The sequence below is a fragment of the Bipolaris victoriae genome, assembly GCF_000527765.1.
Source record: "Bipolaris victoriae FI3 unplaced genomic scaffold scaffold_1, whole genome shotgun sequence".
NCBI lineage: Eukaryota > Fungi > Ascomycota > Dothideomycetes > Pleosporales > Pleosporaceae > Bipolaris > Bipolaris victoriae.
This window is the reverse complement of record NW_014575391.1, coordinates 54581-70872: the sequence shown is the minus strand read 5'-3', so window position 1 is coordinate 70872 and position 16292 is coordinate 54581. Positions and strand designations below refer to the sequence as shown.

General features: G+C 53.2%; 5 protein-coding genes across 5 annotated transcripts; 2 read left to right on the top strand and 3 right to left on the bottom strand.

Annotated features, from left to right (window-relative positions):
- Positions 1 to 192: 192 nt before the first annotated feature.
- Positions 193 to 3822, bottom strand: COCVIDRAFT_21734 (hypothetical protein; the record flags this gene model as incomplete). Its single annotated transcript, XM_014706773.1, has 1 exon — positions 193 to 3822. The coding sequence occupies one exon, from the start codon at positions 3820 to 3822 to the stop codon at positions 193 to 195; it is 3630 nt and encodes a 1209-aa protein (XP_014562259.1).
- A 166-nt stretch (positions 3823 to 3988) lies between these two features.
- COCVIDRAFT_21733 (hypothetical protein) lies at positions 3989 to 4823 on the bottom strand (the record flags this gene model as incomplete). Its single annotated transcript, XM_014706772.1, has 3 exons — positions 3989 to 4117; positions 4196 to 4657; positions 4713 to 4823. The coding sequence occupies 3 exons, from the start codon at positions 4821 to 4823 to the stop codon at positions 3989 to 3991; spliced, it is 702 nt and encodes a 233-aa protein (XP_014562258.1).
- A 1203-nt stretch (positions 4824 to 6026) lies between these two features.
- On the bottom strand, positions 6027 to 9832 carry COCVIDRAFT_84370 (glycoside hydrolase family 18 protein; the record flags this gene model as incomplete). The annotated part of the gene is made up of 7 exons (XM_014706818.1): positions 6027 to 6356; positions 6405 to 7452; positions 7513 to 8787; positions 8863 to 9026; positions 9091 to 9254; positions 9351 to 9627; positions 9689 to 9832. 7 exons carry the CDS (start codon positions 9830 to 9832, stop codon positions 6027 to 6029), a joined length of 3402 nt encoding a protein of 1133 aa, XP_014562304.1.
- A 1137-nt stretch (positions 9833 to 10969) lies between these two features.
- COCVIDRAFT_84369 (carbohydrate-binding module family 50 protein) lies at positions 10970 to 13149 on the top strand (the record flags this gene model as incomplete). Its single annotated transcript, XM_014706817.1, has 8 exons — positions 10970 to 11321; positions 11390 to 11796; positions 11877 to 11991; positions 12091 to 12290; positions 12349 to 12420; positions 12491 to 12630; positions 12707 to 12794; positions 12868 to 13149. The coding sequence occupies 8 exons, from the start codon at positions 10970 to 10972 to the stop codon at positions 13147 to 13149; spliced, it is 1656 nt and encodes a 551-aa protein (XP_014562303.1).
- A 604-nt stretch (positions 13150 to 13753) lies between these two features.
- COCVIDRAFT_11183 (hypothetical protein) lies at positions 13754 to 14908 on the top strand (the record flags this gene model as incomplete). The annotated part of the gene is made up of 1 exon (XM_014706742.1): positions 13754 to 14908. One exon carries the CDS (start codon positions 13754 to 13756, stop codon positions 14906 to 14908), a length of 1155 nt encoding a protein of 384 aa, XP_014562228.1.
- Between the last annotated feature and the right edge of the window lie 1384 nt (positions 14909 to 16292).

Sequence of the window (16292 nt, the reverse complement as noted above, 5' to 3'; positions counted from 1 at the left end):
TACAACTATAATAGCCTAGCGATAATTCATACCTTCTAACGTAGACATCCCTGGGCTTCTAGCCTTCTTATCTCTTATTAAGAAGAGAATCCTTCTTGTTACTCGTAATAAGGAATATACGTGTTCAAGAATTGAGAGCAGAGCTATATTATGTATAATATTCTGTGAATATATCCGCCAAGTGGTTTTCTATTAGACTTGCCAATCTTTTTGAAGCTTCGTGATAGTAGCGGAATCGTCCTCTGACATCTCATATGAGCCTTTGACAGTGACTCCCTCATGGCCAGCCTGACAACCCATAAGTGGCAACGTCCCTGCTACTAGGAGACCACGACACGTAAGACAAAGCTTTGTTGACACGCAGTCACGACAGATCCAGTACTCTGAGTCCGGCAGCAGTGAGCAATGAGTACTCGAGACCTTGCCTGCAGTGAGCGATTTAGACTCGCAATGGCGTCCGTCGCATGCCATCGAAGCATATGACGGGAGGTAGTTATCGACTGGCAATTCGTTTCGAGCAAAATACTCGCCTCTCTCAATCAATTTCAACTGACAATAAGTCGTTTCGTCGAGAAGAGGGTCTTCGACGCGTTTTGCGTTCCTTTCTGCATACACGTCATAATTCTCAGAGATCATCCGTTTACCGCACTTGTACATGCCGACTTTTGTCCACACCCGCGCGGCGACATCTTGACCAAGCACTGTCAAAATCGACGCCAAATAAAACCATCCAGTATTTGACAACGACTTGTCGTGGCTTTGATAGATCATAGCAAAGGCACGGGTCGCATGTTCTTGAAGAACTTTGTGCGCTTTGTGATTGTTTCCTTGCGCCATATGTATCCTCGCAAGACAGAGACTAGTTCGGAATTGGAGCTTGAAAAAAAGAGGGCCCTGAGAAGTTTTAGCTATCTCAACCAACTCGATGACCTTGGCCACGATGTCAATGCTATTCGGGTGCCCCGGACTTTCCAGGACCTTTCGGATATACGCAGAGCATGGATGCGTCACAATTGGCAACATGAGCGCAATCTCTGTGGTAGCAGGGCTATGTAGCAGGTCTTGAATGATGTTTTCCCAGACATCGATTGCCTTATCGAGCTGGGAATGTGTTGATTGCAGGAAGTTCAGCCGGCCAAGCCAGAACCCAAGCTTGAGTTTCGTGAGAGTTTTCTGTTGCTCTGAAAATACGTCTGTATCAGCGCAGAGGGCTAGTGAATCCTGATACACCTCACATAAGGTGGAAAGCCGAACACCGTTCGCATCGTTGGCGATAGTATTGCTTAATGCAATATGCATGAAGCTATTGCACGTCTTGTCTGCATGGTAGACGAATGTTTCGGGAAGGAGGTCCCGGTGTAAATCGTAGAAGGACATGAAGAATTCGAAACCACTGTCGATGTCCATGAGACGAACAGCAAATTCCAAGGTCTCGCAAACCATGTGTTGAGACAATAAATGACCATTTTTGCGCGTGTCCATGGTTATCGCCAACTTTCTGAAGAGCATCTGTTTGGGTACGTCGTACCAATGAACTTGCCAACTGAGCATGTTGTCAATCGCCCTCATCACTGACTCACGATCAGCGTTGTATTCAATCATAAGTTTCAGAGATTTATTGCAAAAGCTGTACGCTTTGCCAAGTCGTTGGCGCTCATCCGGTTTCCACCAAGCCATCAAGGACGTTGCTTCAGCCATCAACACTGCAGCCCGCCAATCAGTCTTAGTGTGAGGAGAGAGTAACTTAGCAGCTGCACATGTCCTGTCGCCAAATGCACCTAATGTTGCGGCGGCATGAATGTCGAGACTGGCTTGGTCGGTGATTTGAACGTTCCCAGCCTTAACCCATCTCAAAATTTTGAGCCAATTGGGTAGCGTAAACCAGTCTGTGCATTTCGTTGCGTCGTAGCCTTCGAGGTCCTCCCGCCGAGCGCTACACTCCAGTCCCAGCTCAGGTATATGCCTGAACCAACGAAACATATGCTGAAAGTCTTCTCTTGCCCAGAACGATTTGCTTTGTAACCATCGGCTCGCTATCATCTGACTTACGACCGTGTTCAAGTCATCGGCACATCGAATATCTGGCCAATTTGAACCCAAAGCATCTGCTGACTCCCTGTGTTGAAACAGCCAGACCTTCATACACTTGAACACTGCCTCAAAATATCCCTTGTCTGCGCCCCAGGTGTCATTTGTCTGCTTTTGTGCCTCGACAGGCAGGAAGATGTTCAACATGTCGTGTTTGAGAAAAAGTGTTGCGAGGCTCATGCCTAGATTTACTGCCACATCGTCATTCAGCTTGACTGTTCGAAGCTGGAAGAGAATCTTTGGCAGCAGATCACGAGCTAATGCAGACAAAGCGGCTGTCTGTTCGGTTCGGTGACCGTTGGCATTCTTCATCAAGTTTCCTAAACTCTCAATCATGCGCACCGCTGTGTTTGCCATCGCGGTGTCCCAATCAACAATGAATTGCGAAAGTACTGAATTCTGTTTTTTCTTGGACTCGAAGAACTCTTCATTGAATCCATGTGCATTTAGAGCATCCGAACTGAAAGTTTTAGTCAAAACCAGTTGCATTGCTTGCAATTGAGCGAGACTGCCATTTGGTAAGAGGGCATGCGCGACTAAAGAATTACGAGGATCGACCAGCAGGTGCTTATCAATCTCGATTGCGGCAAAATCGAGATGGTTGTGATGATCTATCGTCAGCAGGCAAGAGTAGGCCGATTCGATGGTCGATTCTACCATAGTGGGAGAGCCCTCATCTCGTGCGACAAAATCTTGAACGATCGCTAAGCGCGGCATCGGCATTTCCAGATGGCGCAAGACCGCTAGCAAATGAATGGTTTCTTTCAGCTGCAGCAAATCGTGCGTTGGTAGTCGCTTCGCAAGATGGGATAGATCGTGCAAAACAACACCTTGGTGAGACTGATGGTTTCTATTCATGACTCGCTCAACTTCGGACCGTGATGATGCACGGCGCATGTTTGAGGTATACCAGGACAGCATATAGTAATCGCCTAGAACCTTCTTGACGAGTCGCTCGCTGACGTCCGCTTTGTAGTCGTCGTTCTCAAGTGCTTGTGTGAACAGAGCGCATCTCGAAAGAGAGTCCTTCGCGACTAGTGCAATGTCCTCTGAATTGAGGTCCCCTTTATCGAGAGATAGTCTGGAAGTTGCGATGGAAGCGTGCTCAGTGACGGTGCTTAACCAGATGCTGTTACCTGTGAGTAGGAAGCGCATTCCTGAGCTTGCCGGGCCAGAGTGTCGCAATACATCGCGCAAACTCTCATATTCCTTCTCGTCCATGAGGTCTAAGCCGTCAAGAACGATATAGCAAGTCAATTCCGGCATCTTCTGCATTACCTCCTGAACAATTTTGCCCCACAAATCTTCGCCCTTAATGTTCTCTTCCGGAACCTCCAATATTGGTTGGGCAAGCTTGAAGAATTGGACGTTCTGGACACAGAGCTGGAACAAGACTGCCCGTACGACGTTTCCGATAGTTGATAGGGCGACTGTACGGTCGAACAGATAGTAAGCTACAGCTGTGGACGTTTGGTCGTTTCTATGACGTCTTTGGAGGTGGTCGATTGCAGCGATAGCAAGATACGTCTTGCCAGTACTGGAAGCAGCCTCAAGCGCAAGGACTTGCAATTCGTTTCCAGGGAGAACCCAAGCCTTGAAAAGACGATGCCGCACCAGCCACTCTCCTGTATTGCGCACACGGTGGTCAGCGCATGCGCGATGGCGAGAAGTCCAGGGCTCGCTGTCGATGTGGAGCCACTCCTTCAGCTTTCCAATCTTGCTTGGTTCCAACATGGTATGCATGATAGTGTCGACGTTTTCGCGAACCGTGAGGACGTTTTTGTGGATTTGGAGGACCGTTGACAGTACCAACGCAGTGGACAGTCTACTTTCTTGTTCTAAAAGCTCTCGTAACAGTGTCAGATGCGCTCCCACTCCCTGGTCATTTCCTCCCATTGCCTTAAAAAAACATCTTTGTAACTTCGGCAACATTTTTGAAGCCTTCCGACTTCCCCGCGTCCAGGAATGTTTTGACGTACAGAGCGACGCAGTCTACAACGTGCTTAAGGATAATGTTCAGGAATTTAACCTATCACGCAATCAGTCCAGGTATTTACTTGAATTGACTGCCTCGTATAGGAAAGATACGGCTGTGTTGTTCACTTACGAATTTAGGATGCACTGCTGCACCAGCCTTCTGAGCTTCCATAACCATGTCAAACCTCATAGAGAAGAACCCGACCTCGTGAAACATAACTGCCGCGCTGTCGAATATCTCGCGGTATTTCTCAGTGGTTTCGATGAGTAGCTCAATGGATTTCACCACCAGTGTAACGCCAGCCCCCGCAAAGGGAATACTCGAGGCCATGGCCTCGAGGAACGCGTGGAGTTTCCAGATCACACGAAACACCCCCTTGAATATCTTTTTGGGTTTTGTCAATATGCTCTTGAATTTTTCCGTTGTACGGGTATTATGGTGCCCTTCCGGATCGGCGACAGCATCTTTATCTGATCCACCCCCAAAAATTTGGTTTACCGCGACGCTGACATGAGCTTGGAACCCGTTTTCGGCCTTCTCCTGGCCATTCCTGTCTTTGAGACTGATGCCTGTCTTGTCGAAGAAATCTTTCTAGGCGGACACGTTAACGGATGCTTGATCAATTGTCATTGCTCGGCAGTAATACCCCGGCTTGGTCCCACAACTTCTGGAGATCTGTATCATCCATGTCATCGAGGGCAACTTGATTGCTTGAGACTTCCTTTTCTAGAAGCTCCCTCGATTTGTTAGCTTGCATGTTTTTTGTTGTTGACTGACTATCGATGTTAAGCAGAGACTGGTAGTTTCTACAGATAAGCTGGAGGCATGCGCAGCTATGAAGTGCGGCAGTCGCACACAAGCGGGTTTAATTATGTTGATCTGAGGCACTCGCGACACGTCCATCCACGTCTGTCGTTCCAGTACACGCAACACCGATTAGCGCAATGCGGCTGGACTTCTAGAACCAAAGGCGGAGAGGACTTGACCTGATTGCGCATTGATCGACCTCGCAATGTCCGCTGAGATCGAGCTAATGTTAAGGCGCAAGCTGAACAATCGATACCTGCAGCCAGTAGCTGAGAGACCGATACTTTCATTCTGGTAGAGACATGTGACGAGAGCGAGGACCACAGCCAGCCATCGTAGTGATCGGTGGATATGGGAGGGAAATCCAATGGTTTTGTTCGTAGGCGTGAGCGCGCCGTGCGGCTGAACTCAGCTACGACAGAAACCTGATTATATGACGATATATTGCGTAAAGATACGCAACCAGACTACACACAATTGTGTGGGAGCCATCTGGTACTGTCACCGTAAGAATGCTTTTTTGCTTGTTCTGTGCCAAATTTGAGACTGTTGCATGTGCAGGCAGCATTCCAAGTTTGATCGAAAATTGACTAATCCCATCGCATGTTTTGCAACGAACATCTATCACTAAGCCATGCACGAAAGGTTGGGTTGTTCAAGATCGTTACGCACCTGCGTGTAGGAGGTGGCAAAAGCACACGACCTAGTCCTCCTTCATATTGCGACCCATCTCATCAGGATTATAGCCTTGAGGAAAAAAGCAACGTCGTAGCCCAAAGCAAAAGCAACTTGCCAAGTCAGCCAAGCCTCTCATGCTTCTGTTGTGCTAACCATGCAGGTACATATCAATGTTCTATATCGTTGTAGCTTACCCCTGGCCGACTAGCGTCTTGAGCGACGCCCATGAAACTTGGCTCATGATCCGGCTACTGTGCTCAGCAGCATTATTCTGGCTGCCTCAAACAAAGTCTTGTTGTCATTCCTTTGTGGTACTAGCTACGCAACTGAATGAAAGCTAAAGCCTCCACTTGACAGCAGACAGTAATTCACAACGCCAGGTCAGCTTCACGGGACTGGAGATGATGGACAGCAATCAAATGTTGGTCAGCTTCATTTTGACTACCTCATTTCGACTACCGACTTTTGCGTGACACTAGGGCGTCATGGCCGCAATCTGAAGTGACAGATATGTGTTGGCATTAGTCTGGAGGTCGGTAAGTGTGTTGGTCATGGCCGTGATAACGGTGGGGGAGTGTGTAAGTGCGGCGACAGGACTGGCCCAGTAGAGGAGCTCCTCGCTAACGTACGTCCCGAACGTGTCGCGGATCTTGTCCACCTGCCAGGCGAGGTAGTCGGGCATGATCTGTTCCCAGGCGTCCTGGAAGTCGTAGGTGATGCCTTGGGTCGCGGCGTAGCGGGTGAGGTCGCCGAACAGGGTGGCAATGTTGGTGTAGGTCGACGAGAAGGCAGCCACGACAAGGTTCTCGCCCCGGTAGTTGTGCATGTCGACGATGTCGAGCAGGATGCCGACGCGGTCCTGGGCGTTGTAGCCGTTCCAGTTGGACCGCGACACAAAGTCCAGCCCCGCGACCATGTACTCCTTGTACACGTTGAAGTCGCGGTCGCAGACCTGCAGATTCTCGATGAAGCGGTTCGACAGGCCCGCATCGGCGGTGCGGCCCAGCAGGCCGGTGAAGAAGTCGTTGATGTTGCCGACCCAATTGTGCGTGAACTGCAGGCTCGTGTAGGTGGCGCTCGGCCAGTTCTGCTGGAAGATGCCGTTGGCGCCGAAGACCTGGGCGAACGGCACGGTGCCGGCCCGGAGCGCGGTGCCCGCAGGCGTCTTGCCGGCCGCCATGTACTCGAGCGCGTTGCGGAACTCCTGCTTCTCCAGCACGTGCTCCGTCACCCAGTCCGTCGAGGGCGCCAGCGTGCTCAGACCCGTCAAGCCCACGGCCGCACAAAGGCCCTGCTGCGCCACCGTCCACGCCTTGCCTGTCGTCCGGATGATGCTCGACGCGCCCGGGTGCGACTGCACCCAGATGCTCGACTTCTGGCCCTGAGGACCGCACAGCGCCATGGCGACTCGTTCCCGAGCGCCACGTTTGGCCAGATCACGGGTGCCGAGGAGCTCGGATGTCTCCATGTAGGCCAGCTCTTCGCCCGTTGCCCTCCTCGCCAGGAATGCCATGGATGAGTTTGAAGAATCGACGCCCTGGTCTCTCCCTCGGAGGAGGCGCGTGGTATCTGCGGTCCCGCATTCTCCGTCGAATCTGTGCTCCTCCTCGAAAACGTTGGGAAGGTTGCTTTCTTCCTCTGGGCCGCTCTCGAGCTGCTCGAGGTGGCTGGGTCCGTAGCAGAGCTTAACATCAGGCACTTCAGGCACGGCTGGCTTGTTTGGATCAGAGCAGCAGAAGTAGGAGTAGGTGCCCGACCGGCAGCCCCAGCCATCCGTGGCTACGGTCGTCTCCCCGGGCTCGCAGCCCGTCTTGCATTCCGTCGAGAAGTCAAAGAAGAGGTTTCCAATGGGCCCGACGAGCAGTTTTTCCCACTGCACCCATGTGGTGCTTCCAGCCCGCCTAGCACGGACATGTTGAGTCAGTATGTGGTGACGGTGGTTTGATTTTGGGAAAACTTACCATTTGCAACCCGTCCATGGGACTGGGTCTTTGCAGCACAAACTCTTGAACCCTCCGTTGTAGGAGCAGCTTTGCTGGCCTCCTTGGCCCTGCTTTGCCTTTGTGAGTTCCTTGGGCCTGCTGCTGTCGTCGCCGCAGCCGTACGACTGGAAGGAGAAGGCGCCTCCGAGCGGACCGAACAGCGAGGGGACAAAGGACTTGAGGGTGCAGATGGGGGCGGCGCCGAACCACTTGCAGGCGTCGAGCACGTCGGTCGAGGCCTTCTTGGTGCAGCAGAGCGACTTGTGGCCAGTCCAGCAGCCGTCGGTGCTGGCCGAGACCTCGATCTCGTCGTCGCTGCACTGGTTGCTGGGGAGCATGCCGCAGAACTTGGGGCTGCCCTTCCATTTGCACGTGGGCGGGTCCTTGGACGGGCAGCAGAAGTTGCGCTTGCCCTCGGTGCAGCCGAGCTCGATGCCGAGCGGGTTCTTGTTGCCCGACGACTCGGAGACCGGGACCAGGCCCGAGGGGCAGTTGGCCCCGCACTCGCCCCACACGCACTGGCTCGGGTCGTTCTTGGCCGTCGCCGCCAGTGCCGACACGGACAGATCCGTCTTGCCCGCCGCCTTGGCTAGCGCCCGGATCGCCGTGCCCTGATTGTCGTCCGTCGACGCGGCCCACACCATGACGCCCCCCAGGCACAGCTCGTTGGCAAAGTCCATCTTGGCCTGCAGCGTCTCCTCGTCGTCGTACGAGACCCACTGGTTCGTGTCCCATGTCACCATCTTCACCCCGGCCTCCTTGTCGTGCACCACGTCCGCCCCCGCATCCACAATCTCCTTGATCTCCGAGAACATCAGGCTGCCCGCCGACGCCGAGCACTTGCCTGGGTTGCCGCCCGCCGAGAAGCCGCAGCCGGGCGTCTTGCACGACGGGTCCGACAGGGTGAAGCTGCGCCCGTAGAAGCCCATGCCCATGACCACCTTCTTGGGGTCGATGTCGTTGCGCCACAGGAGGTCCATGGCCAGGTCCACCTCGGTCAGGTTGGTGTGCGAGTTGATGTACGGCCCCAAGTACGGGTTCGTCCCGTCCCACGTCCCGTGCAGGTCGTAGCTCATGATGTTGAACCAGTCCAGGATAGGCTCCATATTCTTGATGTCGAAGTGCTGCAGGTACCAAAACGAGGCCGGCAGCGTGATGGTGAGACCCCGGTTCCCTAGCACGCCGCGGAGGTTCTTGAGGAAAGTCACATAGTTGTCAAAGTCTTCCGGCTTTCCTGAACGCTCTTCAGCCACACTAGCAAGGCGTATACGAATTAGCATCAACACTGAAACACGACGCAACACGACCAAAGCTTGGCTCATAACTCACGGGTATTCCCAGTCGATGTCGACTCCGTCGAATCCGTACTTGTCCATGAAGGACAAAAGGGACTCAAAGAAAGCGTCCTGGTGCGACTTCGATGCCGCCAGCTCGGAGAAAGTCCGCGCTGTGGGCTGATCAGGATCGTTCATGCTCCATCCTCCAATAGCAATCTGTCGAAAGCAGCTGTTAGCCACCAGGGTCCATCGGGTATGCGCTTTGGCTACGGATTCTTACCCAAACTTCTAGCCCGGGGTTGTAGTCCTTCAAGCCCGTGAGACGTGGCATGTATCTCTCATCGGAATCCTGCATATTGGCGATCTTGTATGTGGTAGGATCAATAAAGGCAAAAGCGTAGTTCAGATGGGTGTATGCCCCGGACAACAGGTCCTCCGGGTTAACTGCAGTAAACCAAGAGGTCAGTAGTGTACGAAGCCAAACCATCTTCTGCTTCTTCTTGGAGTACGATTCTAGTCAGAATCACAAAGGTCACTTACGTCCTTTGCAGCCCTTGCTGGTTGACCAGCCTTCGTAGTACCCAATCACTTTGCTGGCGGCGCTGGTGCCGCCCTTACAGCTCGGTTTCTTGACCTTCTTGTCGCCGCAGAAGTCCTCAGTCGTCCCACAGAACCCGAACTCAGAACAGCACACATTGAGCGGGCACTTCTCCCGGGTGCTCCATTGGGAGCCCCATCCCGGGTCGCATTCGCTCTTTGCGTCACAGCCGGACGTGCAGTTCGCAGGGGCGCAGTAGGAAGGGCCCATGCCGCATACCTGTACAAGTGTTTAGTAAGGCTCCCGCGTGGTAAGTGATAAGAGCAGGCAGACGACTTACATTGTTCTTACCGCAGCACCCCAGCTTGCAAGGCCTCTCTGGAGAACATGAATAGTCTTGCTGTCCCTCGACCAAGTAAACCAAGCCGGCCACTACCAGCAGGATGCAGAGGCAGTGATACAGCAGTCTGCTTGGTCCTGCCATGTTGCTTGTTGTCGACTGAACCAAGCAACGAAATGTAGATTTTAAGTCCAAAGTCCTACGGTTCGCTCAAGGGACATGGTCGACTTTCATTATATTCCGACTGGATCAGCAGGCCGAGCGACTATGTCTTCATCGACTGATATACATTGCCTCATCTTACTATTTCTGCCGTGTATGACGGCCGAGACTTATCTTCTTACCTCGCTTAGGTGCCCCTATACATCATTGTATATTGGCAGGTGTACCAATCAAGGTATAAGTCCGTTCAACACTACGCCAAGTGGGGGTGTAGCGGAGCATATCGGCCCAAGGTTATTAACCACCCCCATAAAAGTTATTCTTCACCCCTAGAATTAGGCCCCCCTCCCCCCCTGCTTAGCGTAGGCTGCAACGAAAATCATACCATTTTACGTTAATAAGGAAAAAAGAGAGAAGGAGAAAACATACACCTCTCTATCTCTTGTCTTTATTGTTCTTCTTCTCCTTCTCTCATTGTTTATCCATCTTTTTTGGTCTCCCTTTCTCTCTCGCTCCTGTTGTTGTCTGCTTCTTCTTTGTACTTGACTCATATCTTTTAACATAAGATTAAAAACACAAGAGAGAGAAAAGTAGATCAAGAGAGTAGAGGGCCTGAAATACAGTTAGTGTTACGCTAATGTCGGCCCCTGCATGATGGTGGTGATGGAAAACTTTTATGGACGTGATTAATTAGCTTTGCCGGTATATCGCAATCTCCCGCGTGAACTACCGCTTCTATTCTAAGCACCGGGAGGATTGCATAGTGGCGAGATCTAATAACTAGGCCTTGGCCATGTGCGCTGAACAATCGACGGAGAGCAGCGAAAGGATGCGGCCATATCTGCACCTTTGGTTCCATCGCACACTCGGCTGTCTGGTTCGACCTGGCTAATCACCCCTAGACTTTTAAGCCTAGGTCAGTGAGATATCTCTGTGAAGGCTGCTCGATATTTGGAAACCTCAGCCAACCTACAGCAGAAGGGCCATTGCGATTTACAATGGAGATTCTCTGGTTCTTGGGTGTGCTCGGCATGCTTCTGCCCCAGACGCTGGGAGCCGACCCAAGCGTGAGTTCGATGGTCCTACTGCTATCATACCGAGTGCAGACTTGCTAACGAAATGACCTTTCAGTTCTTCTTCTTCATCAATCAAACAGACACCCTCTTTGACGGTGTGTCGGCGCAGTGCAATACAGCACTGTCATCTCCAATCCCGGAATGCCCTCAGGAACTGCTGACCCTGTTGGGCGGCAGCCAATTCTACACAGTTCAGAACGAGACCATGATGGACATTCTGTGTCGGAAGGAGTGCCCGCCTGCCTTTGAGACTTACCGCACCAACGTGGAAAAGGCTTGCGCCAATGACCCTCAGCCAAGGGCGGGGTATCCTTCCACGTACTGGGTAGACGCTGTTTCGTCCGTCCAAGCCCAGATGTGTCTCAAGGACTCTGCCTCTGGCGAATACTGCACAGGTTTGTTACAGCATACCCAAGCTCCTTGGTGCCGGTACACTATGTTCAAAGCTGACCTTGGCTCGCAGAGTTCCTTGAGAAGACTCTGGGGGACGCTAGCGACCCGACTGAGCTGCTCGGAGGCTACACCACGGAGCAGCTGTGTTCCGAGTGCATCGTGAACCTCTTCCGTCACCAGCAGTCGACCGCCTACTCCAACTATGACGCCGAGATGGCGCGGGCCTGGGCCGAGATCCAGGGCCGCTGCGGACTCAGCTACCCAACGGCCACGCCCACGCTCAAGACCAACGTGACGAGCCTGGGCAACTACGCGCCTTCGGGCTATGCCACGGCCGCGTGCGTCGGGGGCCGCACTCACGAGGTTGTCAGCGGCGACAACTGCGTCGCCATTTCCAAGGCCAACCATGTGTCCACCGGAGGGCTGATCGTGATGAACAGCCTCCGCCTGGACTGCACGAATCTGCAGCTTGGACAGGTGCGTCATTCTTTCTCAACCATGCCTGACGCATGAATTTCCCGTGTTCGGGGTCGTTTCTAACGCAGAACTGCCAACAGAAACTCTGCCTGCCTGCAGCTTGCGATGACTACGTCGTCAAGAGCGGCGACACCTGCGTCGGTATTGCGAAGCAGTTCTCCGTCCCGTTCCATCAGCTTACCGCTTGGAACCCGAGTACGTCTTTCCCCGGTCTCCGTGCGCACCTGTCTAATGGTTCTGCAATCCTGGCAACCTTGGTTTATAGTACTGACAAGATACCGTGACACGCAACAGCAATCAACCCGCACTGCACCAACCTCCTCGTCGACCAGAACCTCTGCGTTGGGCCCCCCGGCGGAGAGGCCTCGTTTACCACCGTGCCCGGCGCGACGGCTACGAAGACGGCCATCTACGCCACCGCTACGGCGGCGAGGCCGAGCCCCGTGGCGGAGGGCACCACGACCAAGTGCGGAAAGTACTATGTTGTGCAGCCGGTAAGTGACACCTGATTTACCCTATCCAATCCTGACGTGCGAGGCTCAATGTGTTTAGGGAGACTATTGCGAGATTGTAGCGCTGAACCAGACTGTTCCTTTGAACTGGTTCCTTGGCATGAACCCACAAGTGAGTAGTACATCTTTTACAGTTGGATCTTGAGGAGCAAAGTTGTTTACTAAGCCGGACGATGATACAGATCAACGACGCGTGCGGTAACCTTCTCTCGGGCTTCAACTACTGCGTGCAGCCGACCAGCGACTGGAACACGACCGACACGTCCCAACCCGTCCCGGCCCCGACGTCTACACCTCCCGGCACCATCAGCGAGTGCTACGAGTAAGTTTGCATTTTGCAAGGCCGCATCAGTGCATTGCTCGCATACCTAGGGCTGGATTCTAACTTGTCATCCCAGATGGTATGTTATCCAATCGGGAGACTACTGTGGAAAGGTCCAGGACCAATTCGGCATCACCTTCGCGCAGTTGCAAACATGGAACCCGGTACGCCGATTTTCATTTTACTGTCCCCAATAGTGTTCAAGAGAGCTAACCCATGACCCTTTTCCGCGTGCAGGCTTTGAAGGACGACTGCTCCAACCTCCTGCTCGACGTCGCGTACTGCGTGAACGGGGGCACCATAGCCAGTGGCGCTTTCGCCGCCCGCTCGACTCCGGCGCCCAGTAGCGACAACGACGGCACGCGTGCCTCGTCGCTGGCTCCACTGCGACCCCGAGGCCCGGTCCAGACACGGGCGCCTGCTGCAGGCAACGCGCCAGGTGGCGTGCCCGTCGGATGGCCTGGGGTGAACTCGCCTAGGCTGAGAGCACAGATGGGACTGGGATCGCCTTCAAAATAAGAAGACTGGAAGTCGGTAGTGCCTGTACATACTCTTTAGTACTTTCAATCGTGGACTGGGGCGTTTGACGGCTCTGTCTTGCTTGGGTGCTCTCATGCAATAACTACAGGACTACATGCAATTGGCCGTGGCTAAGTCCCCGCCTTCAATGCAGGCCAGTACAATTAGCAACGCTGTCAATTGCAAGTTAATCATACAACAATCTCTCTCACTCAAAAATCTCTTCTTTTTTTTTGCTTTTACTCCTTCGCGTGTGACATTTTGCTCTCGGCGGGGTATCTCGGTGACATCTCGACGTTTGATGACAGACGTTAGCCCTAACACTATCAAGGCCTAGACTGCCTGCACTCGCGGTAAGTAGGCTTGATGCACGTCTTCCCCTGCAGAAAAAAAAGGTACCCGCTTACACTGTGCATACTAAGCGCTGCAAAGTGGCGCATCACGAAATTACCTTCCTAAATGAGCCACATGCCCGGAGACTTTAGGTACCTGGTACTAAAAGCCCGTCTACACCCCTGGTCTCTGCACTCGATCAATCTCGCCTAAGCGGTGCACCCTCCCAACTTACTACTTACCTCATCCACCCCGCCTCGGACCCAGAGCCATGTCGAAACCGTCCAGCTTGTTCACCTCCTATACTGACGCCGCCAGCACCTACTGGCCGCCCGGCTGGAACTTCCAGCGGTATGCCCACGCCACGCCCGCGGACAACGCCGCGCTGTCTGACGAGGAGCGTGCCAAGATGCAGGCCGGCTTCCGCGAAGCGCTCGGCGAGGACGGCGTTATGGAGATGGCCCGCGTCGTGTGGCAGGAGCAGCTACGCCGCATGAAGCTCGAGAAAGAGTCTTCTTCTTCTGTCGCCGCCGCGCCATCATCGTCGTCTGCGCAGAAGCAGCAGCAGCAGCAGCAGCGACGGCCTCCGCCACCTCCCCCCGACTGGCTCAAGACTTGGCGCAAACGGGCGGGCGGCGGGGCCTGGGGCTTCGTCGCCTTCTATACTTCCAGTGCTGTCGCCACCATGTCGGAGTCGGACGTGGCTAAATTCCACACACATGCACGGGAGATGGCGGAGATTCCGATCCAGAAGGCGTTACAGGAGGAAGGGCAGCCGGTCGAGGAGATCGCCGAGGCGCGACGCTTGTTCGAGATCCGCTGGGTCGAGGTGGACGACAAGGGCGAGGAAGGAAAGGGAGAGGCGGGGACGGGACGAGACTGGGTTGACAAGGCGCGCGCCAGTTATCGTGCCATGCGCGAGTCTGGCGACCTCCCGATGGGTCTTGATCTGCCCGTCTTCCTCTGCGCATCACCCGCCGCCATGGCCTCGGTGCTGCGGACGTCGCCGGCGAAAGTAAAGGAGGCGCACGAGGGGAAGTCGCGTTGGCGATTCGGCGACGTCCCGTTCCTGCTGGTCGCGGCCGCGGAGACGGAGCAGGGGATCGTCGAGGACGACGACGAAGAGGAAGAAGAAACCAAGGTTGGCGGTGGGGAAAGAAGCTGGTTCAAGCCCGTTTTCAAAGCGGCCGCCGAGGTGCTGGTGGACGAGCTTTGGTGCGTCGTCGCGGAGCAGATGATGCCGCTGGGCCAGATGACGAGGTTCGTTCGGGGCGCGACGGTGGCTGAAGAGCATGTCACGACGACGGGAGAAGAGAGGCAAGGGGAGGTGGTTGAGGAGCCGGGCCATGACGACGACGGGCTGGATGACATTTGGTGGACAGTTCACACGCCGCCGCGTCTGATGAGGAAGAGGCGGAGGGTATGAGCGAGACCTAGATAGTGAGTCCACCACAGGAGTTACTTGCAAAGGCAACTCTATATGTAATGAATTCCAGTGGATATGCCGGAAGCTGGAACAAAGTCATCATGATAGATTTGACAACTTGAAATGTCAAAGACTTTGTTATGACGCTACCGAAGTTTGAACAGCTAGTTTGGCTGAAATCCGGATAACCGTAGTGTGAAAGTCAAACCACGAACGCAATCAGAGTCCACCATGTCTATCGATATTCGGGAACCCCACTGCCTCAGCGCTGAATCTCTAATGTTGCCAAATATGGTCAACCCACAATATCCATCTTCCTCGTGAAGCTTGCCAAATGGAAACAATTCCGGATGTGCATCCATCTTGCAACAGATCACACACCGTGAGGCACAAATTACGGAATATCGATACAACACCGAAAATATAATAGTCAAGGCTCAGAATAGAAGTATCGCCCGTATGCAGACGGCGGATGAATATTTCGGCCCAGATCTCGGACCATCTTTACAGACTCGCTCACAGTTTCTTCTTCAACCTCCTGACAAAAGCGGAAATGGCTGACGCATTTGCTTCTTTCAGAGTGGAATGTTGGCTTGAAGTCAGAGCGCGTGTTCAACAGCCGCCAAATCCATGCCGGAGCAAAAGCCGGACTTGGCGTCGAAAACGAGGGCTGCTTCCTATCTACGCCGCAGCAGTGAGACCTTCCGTCACATAGTGTTGAAGTCTAACTAGAGTACTTTATTGGCAACCCGAATAGTCACATATCTTTACCACAACGCTCCATGTTGATATCTCACTTGATGCCGTGATGATAAGGAAAGTGCAACGGTCGGGACGGCGCAATGATTGCTCCGCCCCGACCCTAACGATGGACGACTTTACCACATAGGCGAATTTGCCATGACGCTAAAAACCGGTTGGCTTGACCGTTTATGCCACTACGCTGTTAGGGTATAGAGTGATTCGCTACTTTGCCTGTGCCTGTGCTAGTGTCGTGATACTCTAATGGTATGTGTACCCAGCCAAGAACAGCCCTTGGGAATCTGCCATGCACACCTCGGATTAGAGGAATTACTGGCCAATGTCTTGATTTCGACTTCACCGATATACTTGCACTGGCCTGCAATACACAACATATGCAGAATTATAAGTGACTTGACTTAAGAGTCTCCTTACTAAGGGTGAATATTGTATAAGATCTTAGCGCTGAAACGATCCATCTTGAACACAATAGACAAAGAAGAAAGTAACAAAATAACAGTGTCAGGATATGAGCCGAATTCGCTTAGAATAATATTACCTTGGCTAAAGTGCTGAACACCATTCCCTCAGAGCCTGGAGTCATATCGAGTGTCGCCGCTACACTTGACAGGAATGTTCATCC